A 26,032-nucleotide genomic window follows, 5' to 3' on the forward strand; every position below is an offset into this window, starting at 1 on the left:
AGAAAACCACCTGGACAATTTAAAAATCATTGTTAGGCGAACAATGTCCAGTCTGGTAACCCGAGTGAGAAACAGAAGCAACTCGCTCATACAAAGCATCCTAAGGAGTGAAGCAAGAAGATCTAAATTGTGGGAGAGATGGGAAAATGAGGCCTTTGTCCCCTAAAGGACTTAAGGGGGCCGGCCAGAACCCTTATATATGGGAGTATTGGGCGAAAAATGCAGTCATGAAAAAATTCATGGAGCTTCATATGGCAATTGAGAATACGTATACGAAATATTTCGTCAAAATTCCTCTTACTTTCGTAGGTTACAGGGTAATTAGTTACCCTTAAACGCCGAAGGGGTATAATAAAAATTGTCTCCCGTATGCCGAGGGGCTCTTGGAGTGAGCGCCGAAGCGGAAAAAATATTTTTTTCAAAAAATCACAGCGTGCTTAGTTTTCAAGATTAAGAGTTCATTTTTGGCTCCTTTTTTGTCATTGCCTGAAGTTTAGTATGCAACCATCAGAAATGAAAAAAATTATCATTATCATATATAAATAATGCGATATATGATAGTGCAAAAACAAAATTTCATATATAATTGTATTCAAATCGCACTGTGAGCAAAACGGTTAAAGCTAACGAGATAATTTTTTTCTTTGTATTGTACACTAAATTGCAATCATTTTGGTATATAACACATTGTAAAACGATCAAAGCAACACAGAGAAAATATTATCACAAAATGATGCATGAATTCGTAATGCGCGGATGTAAAAATTTTTTTTTTTTTCAAAAATTCACCATAAATCTAAATATTGTTCTAGAGACTTCCAATTTGTTTCAAAATGAATATAAATGATTGAATATTACAATACTGTAAGAGTTTTAGCTTACAATTGCAGTTCGACCATTTCGGACGAGTTAAAGTTGACCGAATCAAAAATTTTTTAATAATATTTTTCATAGCAAATATTTCAAAAATGAGAAAAGCTACAACCATCAATTGAGCACATTTTTATATATAAAACTCTATGAAACGCCTATTATGAAACGGAGCAAATATTCCGAGAATGCGACATACACATTTCGGAGATTTGCGGCGGAGAATCCGCGCGCGGAGGGAAGGAAAGTTTTTTTTTTTAATTCACCATAAATCTAAATATTGTGCTAGAGACTTTGAATTTGTTTCAAAATGAAGATAAATGACTGAATATTACTAGACTGTAAGAGTTTTAGCTTACAATTGCGTTTTTCGACCATTTCGGTAGAGTCAAAGTTGACTGAATGTGGTTTTTTTCTATTTATCGTGATTTATATGCAAATATTTCGAAAATGAGAAAAGCTACAACCTTTATTTATTTTTTGTTGTATTTTACATGAAATTGCGCACATTTTCATACATAAACCTTTATGTAACGGCTAATTTAAAATGGTGCAAACATTACGACAATCGCACGTATGATTTTTTTTTCGGAAGAGTTACCGCGCGGATCGTAACGGTAAGGAAAATATTTTTTTTTTTCATAAATTCACCATAAATCGAATATTGTGCTAGAGACTTCCAATTTGTTGCAAAATGAAGGTAAATGATTCAATATTACTAGAATATAAGATTTTTAGCTTACAATTGCGTTTTTTGACCATTTCGGTTGAGTCAAAGTTGACCAAAGGTTGAAATTTTGGTACTTAACGTTATTTATATGAAAATATCTCAAAACTGATAAAAGCTACAACCATGGCTTGTTTTCAGTTGTATTATGCATGAAATTGCGCACATTTCCATATATAAAACTTTATGTAACAGCTAATTTAAAATGGTGCAAATATTATGACAATCACACATATGATTTTTTCGGAAGAGTTACCGTGCGGACGTAAGGAAAATGTTTTGTTCATAAATTCACCATAAATCGAAATATTGTGCTAGAGACGTTCAATATGTTGCAAAACGAAGTTAAAAGATTGAGTATTACTAAAATATAAGAGTTTTAGCTTACAATTGCGTTTTTCGACCATTTCGGTCGAGTCAAAGTTGACTGAATGTTGAAATTTTGGCACTTATCGTTATTTATATGAAAATATTTCAAAACTGATAAAAGCTACAATCATGAGTATTTTTTAGTTGTATTCTACATGAAATTGCGCACATTTTCATATATAATACTCCATGTAACGGCTAATTTAAAATGGTGCAAAAATTATGTCAAAGTGACGAAATAATTTTTGAGATGTGTCACCGATACTTTTTAGTGCGATAAGAAAGAAATTCGCGCTTGCGCGCCCTGCAGTAACGATTGTAAAAACAAAACAACACCTTGATCCGTGAACTCCCAGCATCCCCCAAGGCGCGTGATTCAAAAGTTTTCGGCTGGTAGGCCTATAAGTATTTTTCCGCAAATTTTAAAAAAAACTTTTCTATGTCAACGTAAAATAGTACGTCCAATCGGCACCGACAGACAATTTATCGCGACGTAAAAATACGTCCTATCGGCGTTAAAGGGTTAACATAACTCAGTAAGCCTAAAACATTGATCCGTACAAGAAAATGCAATATTTCTTCTGTTATCGTAAATTTTGATAATTACTGCCAAAGAAATTGGGAGAAATGGCATCTGTAGACATTCCCCGAGTCGAGAAGGGAGACTTCAGCCAGCTACCAAGTCCAGTCATGATTCAGTGCAATCACAAACCTAAAGTAGTCTACACGTTCGAGTTTTACCTCTGACATTCGCTTGCTTTTACGTATGTTTATGTATGTTTCGGCAAGATTTTCATCATGCCAATGAGGAAAAGACAAGGAAAACATCTCGCTAACATACAGACGAAGAAAAATCGCTCAAGTATTATTACAGAATATCATAATATACGCTAGTTAGTGAAGAGAGAGGGGAGGGTTGCGTAGTAACGCCCCCATCTTGCCTGACAGCACATGTCACACTGTGCCCAAGGCTACGATCTTTGAGCAAAGAGATCTTCATTTATGGTTTTTTAATACCCAAAATGGAACATGAAATTCATAATAATCATGATTTATTAAATTGTCTTTGTAAAAAGAGAGTACACCTTCGAGTTTCTCCTCTGACATTCTCTTGCATTTACGTTTGTTTATCTTTGTTTCGGCAAGAATTTCATCATGTCAAAGAGGAAAATACAAGGAAAACATCTCGCTAACATACAGAAGAAGAAAATTCACTGTAATAAGCCGAGTTAGTGAGGGGGAGAGAGAGAGTTGCGTAGGAAGGAGTGCCCCATCTTGCCACAAGCAGTGCCCCAGGCTACGATATATGAGCAAAGGGATCATCATTTATGATTAAATTATGATAAATAAAATAGTTTTGGTTTATTAATACACAAAAAAGAAATAGACATACATAATAATCATTATTTATTAACATTGTCTTTATAGAAATACAAAGGAAAACTTTGAACGCCCGTATCTCAAAACTTTACTTATTGACCCTCAAAATCTATCTTCTCACTTAGTTTTAAAGCTATAACATTGGAATTTGGTAAATAACTCAGAAAGACATTATAGAACAATCAAATGAAGCCTTTTTTTCCAATTTTTGTTTCATCTTTTTTTTATAAATTTTTTTTCTCCTGATTTATAGGGTTTATTTTTTTACCATATTGAAAAATTCATATCTAGCAAAAACATTACTTTTAGAAAAAAAAACTCCTCATTTGATTGGAGGTCTACATCAGGTCTATACATGGTAGTAATCCTATGTCTTAATATTAAATATCAAGGGAGGAGATAGAATTTGAAAAATGGTTATTTTCGGGATAAATCGCCCTGGCGTCACAAAACCGAAGGTCAGAGGCAAAAATCATATGCGGTTTGGAGATGTCCCAAGTCACCTTATTAAGTGGTATGAATATCAAAGTCCTGTCCTTAGTAAATGGCATTAGCCGGCCGGCCCCCTTAATCTCTGTATTGGCAAGATGTCATCTGCAGATTTTGTCATTATTACAGTTACTGGTGATATTTTAATTTTTCATTATTACTGTGATTACTATCAAGGTAAAGTTTTTTTACATTAGATTTTTGTATTTAGCCCTCTGGACCTGACTACTGTAACCACCTAAGGTCTCTAGTAGAAATTTAAGTTATATAATATGTGCACTAACTGCTATTACTCTCAGTGCATATTTTTTTTTCTCACCAATATTATTACTGTTATTACCAGTATTATGATTACTAGCTTTTATGCTACCTCAGCTATTTTGTGGATAAGGGCCGATGATTCATTTTCTTTTTTTATCATGTCTCATGTATCTAGATTGTGTATGTTACTGTCTGTATTTTGTATATTCCATGTATATGGCCCTGAGCTGAAATAGAGCATATTATTATTATTATTATTATTATTATTATTATTATTATTATTATTATTATTATTATTATTATTATTATTATTATTATTATTATTATCCTGCGGATGGCACAGTCTCGCCCTGAAGTCAGTCATTGATGGTGAGTACAAGAATGAAATTTCTGGATGTATCTGTTGGTGAACCAATTGTCCTGTTGAATAAAGTAACGTTGAGGGGAAAGTGTGGCTGAGGGTCTTTTTGAGAGTCAGTATGATTAACGTAACTGTGGGGAACTTTGCTTGCTTTGTTGTTAGTTTTGGTTCCGCCACATTCTGAGAAATTAATTGTTGCTTGAGGATGGCATTAATTTGACACAGTTTAAGTGCAATTTGGTTTTGCCCGCTAACTACCCTAAGTGTTGCGCAGAATTGTGTTTGAAATGTAAACAGTAAAGCCCATAGGCTCTTTGTTTTAAATCTCAAGATTTAATTTTTTGTGGAGCATGAAGTTACCTACATATTGTATAGAAGCACACATTTATATCATAAATGTGTATATTTTAAGGAACTCATTTTATAGGGCTTTTGGACCCCGGTATAGGGGTCCCCTCACGCCACTTCTGTTTCATTCTGGCTGTATGGAAGCGGCTTTCTCCACAAGGCTGCTCTTCACTACACAACTTCTGGTGGTAGTAAGATCCAGCAAGGATTCCAGATCAGGTGAGAATGTTTTGGGTTTCATGCAAGAATCCTTTATCACAATTGGCTGGGCAAATCGTGTCTAGCTGAACAATCCACCATCCTTTTCTCAATGTGGGAATCAGCTGACTTTAATTAGATACGTATTTGGATACTTACCTACTGTTAAAGTAGACCCCACCTAGCCTTCCCACAACTTATTTGGCTGTCAAGGAGAATTCTGACAAGCGTTAAAGATTCGAAACACACCTGGTGGAAAATAGGTGTACTTAACAGTCATCCGGGCAGCCATTCGATCTTTTTTTTTGAATGCCAACTTGCCTATCAGCAAAGAGATATAAGCTAGCTTTAATATTGGGTAAGTATTTAAATACTAATCAATTTTATTATGAAAATTTGTTTGTAAAAGTAAAAGCCTAGTATAAAAAGTAAAAGCATTGTATAGTACTAACATTTTGTTAGTAGTTATATTAGTTGGTTGTGGGGTAATTTATTTTGAGGAGATCTCTCATGTTGCCAGATGTATTTTTTTCATAAAAATCCACTACTCATGGTTGCCACTTTCCTTTGCCTAGAAATGTTCCCAGACAAAAGTAAGTCATCCTTTGTGTCAGCTATTAATAGTAGAAATCCACCATCTGGGATGAAACTTATGAAGGTTGCAGTAAAGTTCCTCTACCAGATTGAAGTCAATGATCAGTATATCACAAGTTCTTTGGACGTAATCAGTGCTTTAGCTGAACATTGGATCACTCATTTGAAAGATTTAGTTAGAACTTGGAGTGCAGGCTGTTTTGAAAGTATACAAAATGCTTGTGATATCACAGTTATTTTATGGTGTGAAAGACATTTATCAGCAATTCTAAACATTAATAATCTTGGGCTCTACAACGTGCTGACATTAGGTAACTCTCGGGAGCTTTCAGGACTTTGCCAATTCCTAGTTTTTTATTATAATAAGTATCTCCTCTTTCTGTATTTCCCTTACTTCCTTTTACTTATTCCTCATGAGCACCATATTCTTAGGGAGCTTAAATCTCAAGTCAGTGACCCATGTGGGCTTGTTCCATATGGATAGGTTTAGTCTAGTGCTGAATATAATAATAAATACTTTAATTGGTGCAGAAGAGCTGCCTTTGCAGCTAAAATGCCAATCATAATCATCTATTGTTGAAAGCTGGCAAGAGAGGTTTCCAAACTTACCTTTCAAGTTGCTAACAAGGAAAAGTATTTTGAATAGTACGAAGCTCATATTAAATATCCTCAAGTTAGTATATAGAGCTAAAAATCATTGAAGAATTTCAATCTTCTTAGGAATGGACATTTTCCTTATAAAGCATAAAGAGGTCATGTTTGGGACTCAAAAATCATATGGTTGAGGCCATTTAGGTTTTCCGTGTTAGCAGCTAGAAATGCAAGTTTTCACAAGAAATACCAAGCTCACCAGGAAATCATGGTCAACAGCCATACTGGTGCACCCATGCATCCATAACAGATGATGACCTGGAATTCTTGTATGTATATGTGTATTGCAAATGGGGAGGTGGGAGTTGCCAAGTAGTGAAACTTGGGCTCATGTTGTCCTTGCCAAGGTACCAAGTATGATTAAAAAAGAAGATCAAATAGTCACAGAGCACAGAGAAGGACATTGTTCTCTGGGGGAGAACCCATGAATAGCAAGATAGAAAAACTTAGTATTTTTTCTTGGGTTAGGGATAGTTTTTAACTTATACTGATATTCATGTTAACAAGAGAAAATACATGTTCAACCTTGGATAAAGGAGTTCAAGAAAACATTCTGCATAGTCCCAGTGGACATGCAACACACACTGTCAAATGTGCACACTAATGAATGCTAGGAAGCATTCAGAAAAAGGAGACACTAAAATAGACTAGTTTTCTTTCTCTGATTTAACACAAATCTGATTGTAACTCACCAATTCAAATGTGACAAAAATTCTCAAAGCTAAAATTAAGTATGTACTTTGAGGCTCACAGTACACATTGGTGACACTGTTCTTTTTAGAAAAAGAGTGGGATGAAACAGAACGACAAACCTGCTTCCATCAAGGAGCCATGCTTTTCTACAGTATACCTGCTCCTGCATGTTGAAATACCAGTGAAGTGGGAGGTTGGAGAAAACTAGGGTAACAAGAGAGCTAGAAAATGCATAGAAAGACAATCTTTCTTGATAATTTAATTTTTTAATTATTTTTCATATTTGTTTGTGACATGCACAAAGTATTCCTTACTTTTTACATAGTATTTATAACTTGTAGTCCACACAGTACAATACATATGGAGTGCTTGTGAATACAGTTTGGATATCAGGTGAAGGTTGTGATTGAACAATTTTGCTTGATAGGTGTTTATGGATATTTAAAATAGATTATATCTAACTTATTTTTTACTGTTCCACTATGTTATTCATATTTCTGGGTTCGACCTGTGTCGGCCGGTGAAATGTCCCTGTAGCACACATTTCTAGGTATAAATAGATGCTAAATATACCAGAGAAAAAAGCTAAATGGAATGCTGAAGTTACTACCTCCAGCTCGCTCACCTCCATAGGGTGTCGGTATAAACACAAGGGCGAATGGAAGCCACTAACACAGATATTCTGCGAATTAGAAGACTCCTCTCAAAACCCCTCTCTAGATAGGTGCTGTTACAACGTCTACTTTACGTCTACCTTTCGCTCGCTACTACTACAACTTCTGCCCGAAGGCTTCATTCCTGTATGAGCACGCTTAGTGTCCGCATGCACTTTTTTCGCTGTCCTCTACAAGTGTTTTTTGGCGAAGCATGTCTGCCCGAAAGCACCAAGCTTCTTCATCTAAGTTGAGTATTCCATTTTTCGTTTTTGTATCTCGTGAGGGCACGATACATCCATTTTTAGCCCCTTTTTAAGTCCCTTTGTTCTCACGAAGCGGGGTGATGCTCTTTATATCCGCCATTTTGGGTGCATCATTCGCGTCATGCGTATTTTTTCCCAGTTGTTTTCTTGTGAAGGATTTTGTCCACCATTTAGCATTTCACTTTTAGCCTACTGTTTTTGTATGCCTTTTCATTATTCTCGCTCCTGTCGATTTCTGTCGTACTCTGAGGCCTCTTCTTTTACGTTTATCTTTCGTTTCTAGTCTTTTGGGGCATCCTTTGTTATCCTCAGCCCCTCAGGGGCGTGTTGGTTTCCCTTCGTACGTACGATTTTATACTTCATATGTTATGCGTGAGTAGTGTGTTTTTGGCTTCTAGGCTAGCCTAGCAGTACGCCAGTTTTTGTGAGAGGGCGATTCCTCTCTCTCTGTCGCGGTACTCATGCACGTATACTTTTAGTGTGTTTTTTTATGTTAGTCAGTAATGCACTCGATTATATGCACCTTTGTGATAAACTATTCAGATAATTGTTTTCTTTTGTAGATGTTGGAAGTCCTTCGCAATGTCTTTCCCTGGCCTACCTGACCAGACCTAGGCTAGGATTTGGAAGCTAGGCCAGGCGGTCATATGCCCCTCCACCCTTTCGGCCCCATCCTTACCGCCTCCCGACCAGGCAGTTATGTTTGCTTAGAGGGTGGTCCAGGACAATCTCTCTCTCGTGTCATGTTTGTAGGGCCTAGACCTATCATACCTGACCAGATCGGAAGATTCAATTTTGGAGGGTTAAGTTAAGTTCTATCTGTCCTCTTCATGACGTCCTTTGGAGGCCGTGCTAGCCTACCTGACCGGATCTGTACAGATCTCGGAGGGTTAGACTAGGTTTTTAGCTGGGTGCGTTCCCCTCCCTCCGTTCGCAGTTCTTCCAGTAATTCCTCATCAATTATTTTATGAATTGTCTTGTTGTGTATAGCCTGGGCCTTTGCCCCCTTTAGGGTGTCAGTTGGCCTACCGTCTTCTGCCCCTTTAGTGGTAGGCTAGTTACGGCTTCCGAAAGTTGGTTGGTCACTGATCGGTTGCTGTGGCCAGGCGATCACGACTCGTCCACTCTTCTCCAGACACTCCCCCCTACCCCTGCCCCGGACTCGTTCCGATGCTGCCTAGCTAGCTCGCTGCTCAAGTAATCCTAATGATGAACGACAGCTAGAGCGTACAGCTTATCCAGGGGATTAGTCGGAGGAGATTGGGTGATTAGTAGATTATGTAATCTCTATTGATATGTCACCGGGCCTGTGGGTCCTCTGGCCAGGTGGGGTCTACCACCGCACCAGCCAGTAGGCTATACGCCGGATTGTACGTACCACTGCCCCACCGCTCTGTTTTCTGTTCTCCTCTATGTTATCGCTGCCTCCCCACCCATGTGGGGGCGGAACTGGGCTTAGAGCTGCGTTTCTAATTACCTTAGAACTGCTTCTCTTCCCGGTGTGACCAGACTCAGGCCTAGGTTTTACCTAATTTCCCTGTTCTGCTCGTATCAGCCCGACTCCGCCGGCTTTTACTATTGTGATAACGAGATTATGGATTTCAGAGTAGGCGAAGTCTTTTAGAGATTATGTTAGAGTATGTTTCATTTAGCCTCTGTTGGTATGTCTCCGGGCCCGTATTTGTTCCGACGAAGTGTGGTCTACCATCACACACGCCAGAAAGTATACACCGGAGTTTCATGCACCGTTGTTCCCGCCGCTCTGTTTTCCATCTTCTATGCTGTCGCTCCTCCCCACTCCGGTGGGGGCGGAACTGGGCTCAGAGAATGTGCCTACAATTGGTTAGGTTTCATTACTCTGCTTTGGTGCAATCAGACTCAGGCTTAGGTTTTTCCTTGTTCCCCTGTTCTGCTCGGATCAGGCCCTCTCCGCTTGTTATAGCCTTGACGTTCCCAAGTGTGGATTCCGGAGGAGGCAGAAACATCCAGAGCTTTATTAATAACAAGTAAGTTGAAAATTATACCAGATTTTGCCTTTAACTGATTAAGTATCTAGTTGAAGTGTACTCATACCGCCAGAATTAGCTCCGGCAGCATTATCTGACGATACTCATTTGCCTTTTCAACTTACAGATGGTCCGTTGCCAGGTGACGAGTTGTCCGGCCATTTTGTACAGGCTGTATGGGCATGAGGTCTACTGGTACCATGCCAACTGCGCCATCCAGGTGGAGGAAAGTGTGGTTTGACACCCGAAAGCCTGTACGGTGTGCTACGATCTGGTTAAGATCGTAACAGACGAGTCGGTAGGTAACATACTCGCCTCATTGTTTCTGTGAAAATTTTGTTACACTTTTGGTTCGGGGAAAATTCCCCGGCATTGGGGAACCTAGTTTGGTTATTTCTTTCAGGTGAATCTGGTGCTCAAGGCTTCCTCGATGGCGGCCCTTAAGGCCTGGGTAGGGGGCTTCGGCAGGAATGTGAAATCCGGCCAACCTTACGTGCTGTCGGAAGAGCTGTGCACTCTCCTCTACCCCAACGCTCCATTTTCGGCAGCAGTACCGGCGGCAGTGGCGGCTCCCATCATCGAGTGCATCCGCCAGGAGACTCAACCCCCCCCCAGAGGACCAAGAGGGCTTGTGTGATATTGTCGTGGAGGAAGTGGCAGCCATCAGCTTACACCGAGAGCCTATGGCCACTGAGGAACAGGAGGTAGGTAGGGAGGTAGGTGAGGCAGGTAGTCTTCCTTTTAGTCCTACTCCTTCTTCTCCTCCTTCCTTCCAGGGCTTCCCTACAAAGTCCGCCCCCACTTGGGATAGGTCGGCATCAGTAATCCCCAAGGTCAAAGCCTGGAAGACGAGACCCCTGCCGAAGGTGGTTAAACCAACCAAGCCTTCCCCTGCAGGCTCCAGGTCGTCATCGGCTCCCAAGCCTTCGACTTCCTCGGCTAAGGCTACTCCCCCACCCAAGGGGTCGAGAGGTAAGTCTTCCAAGGCCAGACCTGCGGAGTCTGGCTTCGACCAGGAGGCTTTCACGAATCTTCTCATGCGGAAGATGAGCGATGTAGTGGACTTGAGGCTTGAATCAATGTCCACTCAACTCACCTCATGCCTAGAGACTTTGGGTCAGTCCATCATGTCTCTGACCCAGATGTTACAGGCCGAGGAGGAATTGGTGACCGGATTCCTCCAGTCCAGAAACACACCGTAGTCCTTTGCGGTGCCGGACGCATCCAAGCTTACGCCATTTGAAAACAGCAACCCGTGGCGGTTGGCTCTGCACGCCCCGTTCTCAGAGGGCAGGCTTACCATTGAAGGTTGGGGAACCCGACTGGTGGAAGACTTTGAGTTCTTCCCGGCGGGCCTACAATTTCCCTTCCCGGGCTACGCTAGACTAGCCGAGGAAGCGCTAGTCAGGGAAGACAAAGTCCCGAAAGAGACGATCATCTACCCTACGGACCAAGCTCAGTCCGCATGGGTCCGCACCCTCACGGAATGGGAGTGTGTCAACACCAAGTTTACACCCCATAAAGGTTGCTATACCATGTTTGTAGCGCCGAGTGAAGTTCCGACTCCTTGTATGTCGAAGATTGCAGAATTGACAATGCAAGCCGGAATGGAGGACAAACCTATGCCTCAGCTAAGAGAGACGGAGGCTACCTCCTTGCTCTTCCCCGGGGATCTAGAGTGTTGGGCTGGTGCTCCGGCAATGTTCACGGTGGGCAAACTCGACCCGGAGTGTGCCTCCACACAATTCAGTGAACGTTTGCCTAGAATTCCGGACCCCATGGTCAAGGCAGAATTCGAAGCAAGGTGCAGGCTGAGTAGGTCAATTAACTCAGTCACCACTGCAGAGTTGACTGCTACGACCTTTGCAGACGAGCCTCTATTTCGGGTCCTCACAAAGTCACTATTACAGGCTTTTCAATCAGACCTGTATGACTTTATAGTGGCTAGGCGAGCCTGCAGGAAGCATGTTTTTGCTAATGCTTCCATCAGACACGAACCAAACAGACTCATAAAGGCATCGATCTGGGGTGCCAACCTCTTTCCTGAGGACATGGTTAACAGCGTCCTCAGTGAGGCGGCTAGAGCTAACCAGAACCTTCATGTCCATTGGGGACTTCCCTTCAAAAGGAAGTTTGAGACCCCCGGACCACAATCCAAAGGTAGGAAGAGGTCGAGGAAGTACCAGCCTTTCCAGTCCTCTCAACCTCAGACAGTAGTACAAGCTGTTCCTGTCTCCCAGATCGGCAAGCCTTCGACATCTAAGGCACAGCCACAACAACAGTTTGTCCTGCTGCAGAGTCAACCGACTCAACAGCCTTCGAGTTAGACTGCCCTGGTCTTTCCCAGCTTTCAACGCCTCCTTTGAATCACAAGGAGCATTTCGAGGCTTCAATAGGCATGCAAGGAGTAGCAGAGCCAGAGGTGCCTTCCGACAGAGAGCTGGCTCTAGAGGCAGAGGCTTCAGAGGAGGCAGAGGAAGTAATACCTCAACCAATCAGTGAGGCTCTGCAGGTGGGCGGGAGACTGTATCTCTCCCGGGACCATTGGACCTTCAGTTCATGGGCCCACAGTATTGTATCGAAAGGTCTGGGGTGGAAATGGAAGAAAGGGCCTCCTCCACCAGTCAGTTTTCACCAGATTCCAACGACAGACCTACTAGACTATACCCAAGATCTTCTTCAAAAGAAGGTAATAAAGAGTCAGTCGCCTGAAATTTCAAGGACGTCTGTTCAGTGTACCGAAGAAAGGCTCGGACAAACGAAGAGGGATTCTGGACCTGTCCCGTCTCAACTCATACATTCAATGCGACAAGTTCTGCATGCTGACCGTCTCGCAGGTGCGGACCTTACTTCCCTGTGGGGTTATCACCACCTCTATCGATCTTACAGACGCTTACTATCATGTACCGATAGCAAGGAACTTCTCTCCATACCTAGGCTTCAAACTAGGAAAACAAGCTTACTCATTCAGAGTCATGCCATTCGGGCTCAACATAGTGCCCAGAATATTCACCAAGCTGGGAGAGACAGTAGTCCAAGAACTAAGAGCTCAGGGTGTAATGTTAGTAGCTTACCTAGAGGACTGGCTTATTTGGGCAACCAACGACGAGGAATGTCGCAAGACAACAGCCAAAGTAATAGAATTCCTAGAATATCTGGGTTTCCAGATAAACAAGGAAAAGTCCCGTCTCATTCCGGCATCCCGCTTTCAATGGTTGGGAATTCAATGGGACCTAACGGCACACAAACTATCTCTCCAACCAAAAAAGTGCAGAGAGATGTGAAGGCTATGAGACAGTTCCTCAGGAACAAAAAGGCTTCCCGTCGTACCCAAGAGAGAATTCTAGGTTCTCTTCAGTTTGCCTCAATAACAGATGTCCTATTGAAAGCCAGACTGAAGGATATCAATCGAGTCTGGCGGAAAAGAACAAACAACAAGTTCAGAGACAAAATCTCTCTGATTCCGCCAATATTAAAGAAAAGACTCCGATCCATGGACGGAAGTCCGGAGTCTCTCCAAATCAGTGCCACTACAATTTCCCCCGCTGTCTCTGATAATCCACAGACGCCTCTCTGAGCGGTTGGGGGGGCTACTCATAGTACAAGAAGGTTCAAGGAACGTGTTCGAATACATTCCGCCAGTTCCACATCAACGTCCTAGAAGCAATGGCCATTTTTCTGACCTTGAAATGTTTACCTCCAGTCAAGAACAGTCATGTAAGACTAGTCTCGGACAGCGCAGTGATAGTTCATTGTATAAACAGAGGGGGCTCCAAGTCGAGGAAAGTAAATCATGTAATGATTGCGATATTTTCGTTAGCAACGAAAAATCATTAGCACCTGTCAGCTACTCACCTGGCAGGAGTCCGAAATGTCATTGCAGACTCACTACCCAGAACAACTCCACTGGAGTCGGAGTGGTCCTTGGACACAAAATCATTCCATTAGATTTGCCAACAAATCCCGGGCCTTCAGGTAGACCTGTTTGCCACGGAGTCCAATCACAAACTTCCGTGTTATGTTGCTCCCAATCTGGACCCTCTACAGTAGCTCATGCCACAGATGCGATGTCCATAGACTGGAATAATTGGCAGAAGATTTACCTATTTCCACCAGTAAACCTCCTGATGAAAGTCCTTCACAAACTCAGATCTTTCAGAGGACAGGTAGCATTGGTAGCACCCAACTGGCCGAAGAGCAATTGGTTTCCTCTTCTACTAGAGTTGAATCTCCATCCCAGACGGATTCCCAACCCAGAACTGACTCAAATAGTACAAACTTGGGCTGTGTCAGCTTCCTCAAGAATTCTGAATGCCCTAACTTTATGGACTTCATGAAGTTTGCGGCACAGAAGGATGCTAGTATTGACCTACTAAACATCCTGTTCGTGGAGTCAGACAAAAGAGAATCAACACTCAGACAGTATGATTCAGCAGTAAAGAAGTTGTCCATCTTTCTAAAAGAATCAGATGTCCAGAAGATGACTACGAATCTGGCAATTTCATTCTTTAGAAGCCTGTTGGAAAAAGGCCTAGCTGCTAGTACCATTACTACGACTAAATCTGCCTTAAGGAAGATATTTCAGTTTGGCTTTAATATTGATTTGACAGATTCGTACTTCTTGTCTATCCCTCGAGCATGTGCTCGTCTGAGACTGGTGGACCATCCTCACACGGTCTCCTGGTTTTTAAATGATGTACTCAGGTTGGCTTCAGACACTGATAATGAATCATGCTCATATATAACCCTTCTCAGGAAAACATTATTTTTAATGAGTCTGGCCTCAGGTGCCAGAATATCAGAACTGTCGGCTCTTTCCAGAGAACCAAATCATATTGATTTCCTCCCGTCAGGTGAAGTTCTGCTCTCCCAGATCGGAAATTCTTAGCAAAGAATGAAGACCCACAAAACAGGTGGGCTCCATGGAAGATTATACCTCTCACACAGGACCCATCATTGTGTCCTATTGTCACATTAAAGTCTTATCTGGACAGAACTTCTGGAAAGTCTTCAGGTCCTCTTTTTATTAGAGAAAAGGTGGAACCATTTCCTTGAAAGGAATCAGACAACAAATTCTTTATTTTATTAAACAAGCCAATCCGGATTCAGTCCCTCATGTCCATGATATTGGGGCAGTGGCTACCTCAGTTAATTATTTTCATAATATGAACTTCGAGGATCTTAAAAAATATACGGGTTGGAAATCCCCGACAGTATTTAAACGCCACTATCTAAAGAATTTAGAGGCCCTTAAATATTCGGCAGTGGCTGCAGGGAGCATTGTCTCCCCTGATATGGCCTAGTCTTGTAACTCAATTTCCTATTTCTTTATTCTGCTATTAATTTTCCTTTGATACTCACTCTCTCCTACCTGCCTCACTCGTAATCCCTGCCTGTCTCCCTTATGTTCCGGTCTGGTTTGCTCATCAACCCACTCCTGGACATGTACATAGTTCATATTTGTGTGTTTTGTATTCCTTACCTGTTGTTTTTCCCAGGATAGTATGGATTTGGTCATATTTGATCCCGTTTTTTACCATTTGTAACTTGTTATTCTTGCATTGGTTATTAAAACTTAATTTTAAGAAAATTTTTATTTTTCCTTATATATCTATAAAATTTTGTGATTTTCCAAGCTTGTATGGTCAATTCTCTGATACTATTTCACTGCCCGACACAGGTCAAACCCAGAAAAGGGATTTTGACGAAGGAAAAATCTATTTCTGGGGGAAGACCTGTGTTGCCCGGTGAACCCATCCCTCTTCTCCTGGTCCCCCACCCTTTAGCTGGCCCAAGCTTGTGTGCGTAATTCAGGAATGAAGCCTTTGGGCAGAAGTTGTAGTAGTAGCGAGCGGAAGGTAGACGTAAAGTAGACGTTGTAACGGCACCTATCTAGAGAGGGGTTTTGAGAGGAGTCTTCTGATTGGCAGAATATCTGTGATAGTGGCTTCCACTCGCCCTTGTGTTTATACCGACTCCCTATGGGGTGAGAGAGCTGGAGGTAGTAACTTCAGCATTCCATTTAGCTTTTTTCTCTGGTATATTTAGCATCTATTTATACCTAGAAATGTGTGCTACAGGGACATTTCACCGGGCGACACAGGTCTTCCCCCAGAAATAGATTTTTCCTTCGTCAAAATCCATTTTATGGATTCTATTAGCGCTATGGACTTGGTGTTTGTTTGGTGAGAGTAGGGTTAAATAAATTCAATGTTAGGTTAATGGTAACAGTGGCATAGCACTTTGCAGTTTTCCACACGCAGTTTGACTTTTCAGTCAATGAAAGAAGTAATTTAACCAACAACTCAAAATACTTAGCTATGGAAAATCCCCAGATTTTCCTTTCTTGAAGAAAAGAACATTGATACTTATACTAGTATCCTTATTGCTACTGTTATGACATCTCTATTGTGGCTTGATGTCGTAACCACAATTGTTGTTTTTTACTTGTGTGGTAGAGAAGATGGTATTTTAATATATGTTCGCAGTTGTCCGAGGATGAAGGGCGATGATAAAGCGATGTCTTCTTTGCCTCTCTTTATTTGCTCTGCTACATGTAAAGCGGGTGTAGAACAATATACAAAATACAGAGATATATGGCATAATGGAATCATAACAAACATATGAGCATCGGAGCTCAATACACAGTAAGGCATCATATTCTACATACATGAGGTAGAACTTTCAGGATTGAAGCATGTCTGTTGGATTCAATACGAAACACAATAATAATTGGTTACACTTATACAATAAAGCATGATCCAGTGCTAGTGCAGTAGCTCTGAACTGAATGTGTCCACTAGATGGAGATCTGCGCTTATTACATAAGTATCGTGCATGCGGCATTACGTTAAGTCTGGCACTTATGTTAAGACATACATGACAGCTACCAATGACAAGAATTCTTGCAGTTGTGTCTGTTAAGTACACTATAGTTATATACACGAATGAAGGAAAGCATCAAGACAAAAAAGCGCCTCAGTGGCGCGATCAGTACGGTGTTTGCCCGCCACCTCGGTGGTCGCGAGTTCGATTCTCGGGCATTCCACTGAGGGGTCAGAGATGTGTATTTCTGGTGATAGATGTTCACTCTCTGGCGTGGTTCAGAAGTCACGTGAAGCCGTCGGTCCCGTTGCTGAATAACCACGGGTTCCATGCAACGTAAAAACACCATACAAACAAGCAATCAAGACAAAAAGAAATTGAAAGAGTAAAGTGAAAAGTAATTCACAATTCTCATCAACCTTACTGTTGGAACAGCCTGGGGAACATCATGTTAACAGTAGCATTAGATTCAAACATTTACTAGATTTACTGTCAGTGGTTGATGGATTTGTATGCATTTGCTCAGTTACTGCTTGTGGCCAGTCTACTTTTCATTCAGAGAGGTTTTGTCTAGGAACATTCTTTGTAAATGTCGATACTATGAGTAGTAACGGCCTTAAGGTGAAAGTAAGAATACGTAACTTCAAATGTTTTTGCTTTTCAAGTTCATTGAAATTCTACATTTATTGCAGAGATTCCTTCGGAGTTTGGTGCAGCTTTTGTCCTCATAGATAGTTCAACCTTGTATTTAACCTACAAACTGGATGAACCTTTGATTGAGGTCCTGGCTGTGGATCCCAATGACGGCAGCTTGTTGTCCAATAATACTGATCACCGGTGTAAAAGGTTGAACAGTAATTTTTACAACTGCACTGTGAATGTTGATATTCCAGAACATAAGAACTCTGTAAACTTCATTGTTGTTGTTCTGACAGCTGAAGGCTATACAGAGTCCTCTAGCACATATTCATATGAAAGTAAGTTTTTTTCTTTAATCTTTATTGTAGTTTCTTGCTGAATACTGATATGTTCATACATAAGTACAAACCATAATTTTGCATACAGGATACTATATGGCACATCAGCTTATTTTGGGTCTGGCTTTCTGATAAGTAACAATGCCCCTCAAGTAACAAAGACCCAGTATTATACCTGGCACTTGAATATTTTCTAGATAGATATTACAGCTAATAGCAATTAGACTTAGACTTTACATTCAGTTCAAGTTATTTATTTTAAAATGTATTACAATTTATAGCGTAATCCATCCCAACTTATAATTGCCAGTAAGGAGCCTAACCTAGTATGTAATAAATCAGACTGTGTAGTTGAAAACTACTTGGATCACTGAAGGGATTTTGACAAAGGAAAAATCTATTTCTGGGTAGTGACCTGTGTCACCCAGTGAAATGTTTCTATAGCACTCATTTCTAAGGTATAAATATTGCTAAATATACAAGAGAAAAAAGCTATATGGTCATGCCAGAATTTCCTGGCTTGCTCACCCTTAATTAAGGGTGTTGGTATGGAAACTGGGGCGTGTGAAACCGCCATCAGAGGTCCCCTGCCAATTAGTCTCTTCCTTTCTCAATATCCCCCGTTCTACAGAGGAGCCGTTCCAGGCCATCTACCGCCCGCTACTGCTACTACTAGCGTCCTGTCCGCCATTCCTGTGAATAGCACCCAAGCTCGGGCCAGTTAGGGTGAGGAAGATAGAGGGGTGGGTTTCACTGGGCGACACAGGTCACTGGCCAGAAATAGATTTTTCCTTTGTCAAAATCCCTTTTTTGGGCCTAACCTGTGTCGTCCGGTGAAATAGTAACAGAGAATTGGCCCCACCAGCTTGGTAATCTAGTGTAAACAAGTTACTGGAAGGAAAAATTAAAGAATTGTAATTAATTCTACAGTACTTAATAAAGTTTCTTAATTCTACAGTAATTTTAATAATTTCCTTAATTCTACTGTCCTTACCCTAATAAATAAATATAAAGTTATACAATCAAAATTCTGGTAAGTTCAGATTAAATCCAACACCCAAATACAGGATATTTATAAGACTAGTTATTTTACCGTGGCTAGGCTGTGTCAGGGGAAACCACGTTCCCTGCTGCCACTGCCGGATATTCAAGGGTCTCTAAGGATTTTAGGTAGTGGCGTTTAAATACTGTCGATGATTTCCAGCCCGTATATTTTTTAAGATCATCGAAGTTCATGTGATGAAAGTAGTTAACTGAGGTAGCCACTGCTCGGATATCATGCACATGCGGAATTGATTCCGGATTGGCTTGTTTGATAAAATACAGAATTTGTTGTCTGATTGCTTTTAGGGAGATGGTTCCACCATTCTCTCTAATAAATAAAGGGCCTGAAGACTTTTTGGAAGTTCTGTTTAGATAGGATCTCAGCGTGTTTACTGGACATAGAGATAGATCCTGAGGAAGTGGGACAATCTTCCATGGGGACCACCTATTTTGTGGATCCTTGTTCTTAGCCAAGAATTTGCGATCTGGTAAAATCAGAACTTCTCCAGATGGGAGGAAATCAATGTGATTTGGTTCTCTAGAAAGGGCCGACAGCTCAGATATTCTGGCTCCTGAGACCAGACTTACTAGGAATAATGTTTTCCTGAGAAGGGTTATATAAGGACAAGATTCGTTGACAGTGTCTGAAGCTAGCTTAAGTACATCATTTAAAAACCAGGAGACCGTCTGAGGTCTATTCACTGATCTTAGTCTAGCACAAGCTCTGGGGATAGATGAGAAATACGAATCTGTCAGATTAATATTAAATCCAAATTGGAATATTTTCTTTAGGGCAGATTTGGTTGTAGTAATAGTACTAGCTGCTAGGCCTTTTTCGAATAGGGTTCTAAAAAAAGGTAACTGCCAGATTCGTAGTCATCGTCTGTACCTTTGAGTCTTTTAGAAAGGTGGCTAGCTTCTTAACTGCTGAATCATATTGACGCAGTGTAGACTCTCGTTTGTCTGATTCCAGGAATAGGGTGTTTAGGGGATCAATATTAGCATCCTTCTGCGCCACAAACTTCATGAAGTCCATAAAGTTAGGGCATTCTGAATCCTTGAGGAAGCGGACACAATCCGCGTTTGTACTAACTGCGTCAGTCTTGGGTTGGGGATCCGTGGGGGGTGGAGTCCCAGCTCCACCAGTAGCGGGAACCAATTGCTCTTGGGCCAGTTGGGAGCTACTAGCGCAATCCGCCCTTTGAAAGATCTGAGTTTGTTCAGGACTTTCAATAGTAGATTTATTGGAGGAAATAGATAAATCCTCTTCCAAGTGTTCCAGTCTATTGACATAGCGTTTGTGGCATAAGCCAGAGGGTCCAGATTGGGGGCCACATAACATCGCAGCTTGTGGTTGGATTCTGTGGCAAAAAGGCCTACTTGAAGCCCTGGCACCTGATGGCAGATCCAATTGAATGATTTTTCGTCTAAGGACCATTCCGATTCCAGCGGAGTTGTCCTTGACAGTGCGTCTGCCACCACATTCCTTACTCCTGCCAGGTGAGTAGCTGACAGGAGCCACTGGTTTTTTGCTGCCAAGGAGAAGATCGCTATCATCACATGATTTATGTGGCTTGATTTGGAACCTCCTCTGTTTATGCAGTGGACTATCACCGCACTGTCTAATACGAGTTTGATATGGATTCTCTTCGCTGGAGAGTCTCTTCAGGGTCAGAAATACTGCCATGGCTTCCAGTACATTGATATGGAGTTGGCGGAATGTTACTGACCATGACCCTTGTACTTTTTCGTGCTGGGAGTATCCTCCCCAGCCGCTTAGGGAGGCGTCCGTGTGAGCCACTGGGGCTGGTGGAGGGAACTGTAATGGTATTGATTTTGCCAGGCTCTTGACTTCTGTCCAGGGACGGAGTCTCTTTCGTAATATCGGCGGGATCCGGGAAACTTTGTCCCGAGATTTGCTGTTTGCTCTGGTCCGCCAGACCTGGTTTATATCCTTCAGTTTGGCTTTTAATAGAACGTCTGTTACCAACGCGAATTGGAGTGAACCTAAGATTCTTTCTTGGTTCCACCGAGACGTCTGTTTGCCTTTGAGGAACTGTCTTGTCGCCTTCGCTATCTCCCTGCGCTTCGCTGGCGGGATTGATAACTGGTACGAGTTCAGGTCCCATTGTATTCCTAACCACTGAAAGCGTGGAATCCCAAGTATTCCAGAAAACTTATCACTTTGTCCGTTGCTTTGCGGCATTCTTCGGCGTCTGTGGCCCAGATAAGCCAATCGTCTAGGTAGGCTACTAGCATTACCCCTTGAGATCTTAATTCTTGTACTACTGTCTCCGCTATCTTTGTGAATATTCTGGGCGCTATGTTGAGCCTGAATGGCATCACTTTGAAAGCATAGGCCCGTTTGCCTAGTCTGAAGCCTAGGAAGGGCCGGAAGTGTCTTGCTACTGGGACATGATAGTAGGCATCTGTAAGATCTATAGAGGTGGTGACGGCCCCATGGGGAAGTAAGGTCCGCACCTGCAAGACGGTTAGCATACGGAACTTGTCGCAATGAATGTATGAGTTTAGATGGGACAAGTCAAGGATTATTCTTGGCTTGTTTGAGTCTTTCTTTGGAACGCTGAACAAGCGCCCTTGAAATTTCAAGTGTTTGACTTCTATCACTGCCTTCCTTTGAAGAAGGTCTTGGGTATACTTTATTAAGTCCGCCGTTGGATTTTGGTAAAAGCTGGTTGATGGAGGAGGCCCTTCTTTCCAACTCTATCCCAGACCTTTTGATACAATACTGTGGGCCAAATTGCTGAACCTCCAACGGTTCCGGAAGAGGTACAGCCTCCCCTTGGGTTTCAAAGGTAGCATTGAAGGCTGAGGAGGTGGTAAAGGTGGCCGAGCTCTGGGGCTGCTGAGTTGGTTGGCTCAGTAGCACGAATTGCTGTTGGGGTTGGGCTTTCGAGGTAGAGGGTTGGTTCAGCTGGGTTACCGGGACAGCCTGAACCACAGCATGGGGTTGGTTGGTGTGGAAGGGTTGGAACTTCCTTGCCCTCTTCTTGCCCCTAGGATGTGCTCCGGAGGATTCAAACTTCCTCTTGGTAATGAGCCCCCAGCGTATCCTTAAACTCTGGTTGACTCTAGCTGCTTCCCCGAGGACCTCGTTTACGATGGTCTCCGGGAACAGTTTCGGTCCCCAGATCGAGGATTTGATGAGCCTATTCGGCTCATGCCTGATGGAAGCATCCGCCAAGATGTGCTTCCTGCAGTTCCTCCTAGCCACCGCGAAGTCATATACAGTAGTACATCGAGATACGAAATTAATCCGTTCCAAGGCGCCCTTCGTATCATGAGGTTTTTGTATCTTAGACCACATTTTACATGTAAAATGGCTAATCCGTTCCAAGCCCTCCAAAAACACCCCAGTAAATTATATTTCCAGGCCTACAACACATGTTCTAGGGTTACGACGCCGATCCGACGGAAGAAATATGACTCCAGAAAGGCAAAATACTGTACATACTTGAGTAATATTCAACTGCATGTAATGTTCAACCCCATTTTTACTGCATATATTAGGACTTTAGCATATGTCCCTTAGCAATAAGCCTAGCCTACGTTAGCGGTTGCTACTGTAGCCTAGTCTATGATTCTGACATCTAAACCTAAGAAGCTAAAAGCTTAGAATATGCCAATAAAATGTATAAATAATCAGTATGTACTAATTTCAAATAATTATTAATTAATCATTAACTATAATACACAAACAAACAAAAAAAACCCTTCCAATCGATTGTTTACATTCAGCTCTTACAAGTACTGAACGAACGCCAAGCAATCACTTTCCCTAGGACACAGTAAGCCATAAATTTTCATTAGTATCTCTCTTCCACTAATGAAACTACCAAACAGTCTAATAACCATTCATTTCTATTCTTTATTCTATCTTTACCTAATGGAGATACCGAGTTACTGACAGCTATAATGAAACATATACGTAATGTAATATTAAAAAAGACGAAGAATTCTAAAAAAATACGTATTGTGGCTTCGATGATAGCAGTCTGATTTATTTTATATTTATGATATCTAATTCACAATTTTTTTTATTAAATGTATTGCATGTACTCATTTCAAAATAATTATTAAGTAACCATTAACTATAATAAACAAAAAAAAAAAAAAGCTTCCAAACCTTCTGTTTACATTTAGCACTTACGAGTATCGAACGATCGCCAAGCAATCACTTTCTTAGTACACAGTAAGCCATAAATTTCATTCTCTCTTCAACTACTGAAACTACCAAACAGTATAATAACCATTCATTTCTATTTCTTATTCTATCTTTACCTGATGTTTTTTTTTTTTTATTTTTTTTTTTTTATTAAATGTATTGCATGAATAAGTTTTTCAATTTACAGCATCCTTTTACCAATAGAATACCTAAAGCACAAGGGTAGATGCTGACCAATAGGAGAGCAGGATCTTATGGGCTGACTAGCATCAGGAACCAATGGGAGAGCGGGAGGATGGTGGCGAGTTTACTCAGTTGGCGGCGCGGGAGTTTTAAAATTGTTCTCGGTGGTCCGGGCGAATCTCGGGACTTTACAGTAACAACAACCTTTCGCAACTTGAGCAATTTTCGTATGTAGAGCTGTAAAATTTTTCTTATTTGCTTTTATATCTCGAGTTTTTCGTAAGTTGAGCCTTTCGTATGTCGAGGTACCACTGTAGATCGCACTATATGGTGTGAAGAAATGACTTTGTCAGGATTTTGAAGAGCGGTTCATCCGCGTATACCAGGGAAGTCATTTCTGTCATGGTGGCGGAATTGAGGGACCTGCTCAGCCTGCACCTCGCCTTGTACTCAGCCTTTACCATGGCTTCTGGAAGCCTAGGTAGGCGTTCGCTGAACTGTGTGGTTGCGCAGTTTGGACTGAGCTTACCCATCGAAAAGGTTGCTGGGTCATCTACCCAACATTCCATGCCTCCAGGGAGCAGAAGGGAAGGCAAGTCTGTCTCCCGGAGTTGTGGCATTGGTTCTCCCTCCGTGGCCGCTTGCAGTGTCAGCTCGGCCACTTTTGAGATGCACGGGGTAGGAGTGTTGTCACTCACCACGAACATTGTAAAGGGGCTCTTATGGGGTGTCAACTTTGTGTTGACACATTCCCACTCTGTTAAGGTCCGGACCCAGGCTAATTGGGCCTGGTCCCTAAGGAAGATAACTGTTTCCTTCGGGACCTTATCCTCTCTTATTAGTGCCTCCTCTGTCAGTCGGGCATAGCCCTGGAAGGGAAACTGGAGACCCGGCGGGTAGAATTCGAAATCCTCTACTGGCCGGGTTCCACATCCTTTGATCGTCAGCATACCCTCTGAGAACGGGGTGTATGCTGCTGGCCTCCAAGGGTTGTTATTCTTGAAAGGCGGTAGCTTCGACGAGTCCGGCATTGCCAGGGGTTGCTGTGCATGCACGGGCTGGAGCTGTCCTGCCATCAAGTTTTCCTGGAGCCCCGCCATCAAGGTCTCCTGGTTCCATAGCCTTTCAGTCAGGTACTGGATAGACTGTCCTGTTGTCTCGAGGCTAGAGGTCAGTTGAGATGATATGTCCTGGAACTTGGTTTGCACCAGTTCCACCATTTGCTGCATCAGCATGGTGGAGAAAACCGCCGGGTCGAAACCAGGTTCCTGGGGTCTGGCTTTAGGACCTCTTGCTCTCGACCCCTGTTGTGGGGGAGTAGCTCTTGCCAAGTCCGCCACCGGTTTGGGAGCCGATGACGTTCTAGTGCGAGGCTTAGCCTTTGGTAGGGACTTCTTAATAGCCGTCATAATGTCCCTAGTGGGTTTGACTTTAGGGATCACCGAGCCCGACTTGTCCCTAACAGTCTTGGGCTTTCCGGTGAATCCCTGGAAGGAAGAAGTAGAAGAAGATTGCGACGGGCTAAAGGACAGGACTTTAGCCCGTGTTCCTCCGGCAGGACCTGGGTCTCCTCTCGGATCCTGGCGATGATAGGGGCCGCCAAGTCCGCCGCTACAGCTGCCGACCTCTTGGCGTTAGGGTATATGAGCGAGGCCAGCTCCTCAAACAGCATGTAGGGCTGCTTGGACTTGACATTCCTGCCAAATTCTCTAACCCAGACCTTGAGGGTTGCCAACACCGAATCCTTGACAGCTTGCGGGTCTGTAAGAGATAGCTACATCACGATCTAACCTAGATACTAAATTACTTAGTCTAGTATGTATCCATATGAATTTTATTCATTATATTTCTCATTGTATCATTAGGAGGATGGTACGTACCGACTCAGTAGTGAGGTCTCTCACCAATGCATAACACACCTCGCACCCCTCCGGGTGCCATACTAGCAAGGAGTCCACAAGGACCGCACATCTGGCATGCGAGCGGCAAACCACATTCCTGCACGGCTCCTGAAGCATGGCCGTGCATGCGGTCTTCAGGCAGCGAACCATCTGTAATTTAATTGATACATGAGTATCACTATATAGACCCGCCGGAGATGTATCCGGCGGGGCGTATATCACATCTCTATTGTCACCGGAGTTGACTCTGGCGGAATGCGTGTCTACTACTAGGATTTTATCAATTCTTGCATACCACTAGCTCCAGGCCCTAGTTATTCGTTCTTGTCATGAATCTAAAGGATTAGGCTTGCTACAAACAGAGCAGGGGAAGGATGAACCTGGCCTGACTCCGCTGGCACCGGAGAAGCAATTCCTAGTAAGCTAGGATCATTTCTCTTAGCCTACAGTCTGTCCCCCACCGGGGTGCGGGACGGAGGTAGAAACAAGAAGGTTGGAACCCGGGAGAGGAGCTAGGGATTAAGATCATGGTGCTTCAGGTCTGAATACCTGGCGGGGTAGATATGCCCGTTGTAGTAAGCGTACCCGAAGCATGCTTAGATTAAGCTTAAATTATGCTTAAAGTAATTAAAACTACTATAATCTCAAACCTGCGTGTATAATTGCTCTGTCCGTTATCGTCCATTCCATGCGCAGTCCCTCCTTCCTCCATGATATCCTTCTACTTCCGGGTCCGACTTCGTGGGATCGGATCAGGGAAAATAGGCGAACCTAGGTCTGAATCTGATCATATAAGGAATCGTAGCTATTATAATTATAACAGTTACGAACTCTTAGTTGTGATCCCAGTCCCGCCGGGGCAGGAGGATAGGTGCGGGGATAAAGGACTGCGGATAGGGAATGCGAGAACGCAGTGCCACATGGCGTATACCATCCCAACGAGCCAGGTGGCCAACCAAGGCTCGCCAGGGTGGGCACCTCTCGTACCATCCACACTGAGCGTGGCGCGGTGAACCAATCTCCCCACTGTACCCCTACCCCTCCCCTCCC

The 26,032-nt window shown here is 42.5% G+C and overlaps 1 protein-coding gene across 2 annotated transcripts in view; it reads left to right on the forward strand.

Moving 5' to 3' along the window:
- The window catches only part of LOC135212677 (uncharacterized), a 115,887-nt gene that overhangs the window by 50,702 nt on the left and 39,153 nt on the right, over positions 1 to 26,032 (forward strand). For both annotated transcript variants that reach the window (XM_064246334.1, XM_064246335.1), the window contains exon 5: positions 17,384 to 17,668. In XM_064246334.1, the coding sequence (XP_064102404.1) occupies positions 17,384 to 17,668 (285 nt within the window). The remainder of the gene's footprint in view (positions 1 to 17,383; positions 17,669 to 26,032) is intronic.

Source organism: Macrobrachium nipponense, chromosome 41, assembly GCF_015104395.2.
Source record: "Macrobrachium nipponense isolate FS-2020 chromosome 41, ASM1510439v2, whole genome shotgun sequence".
Lineage (NCBI taxonomy): Eukaryota > Metazoa > Arthropoda > Malacostraca > Decapoda > Palaemonidae > Macrobrachium > Macrobrachium nipponense.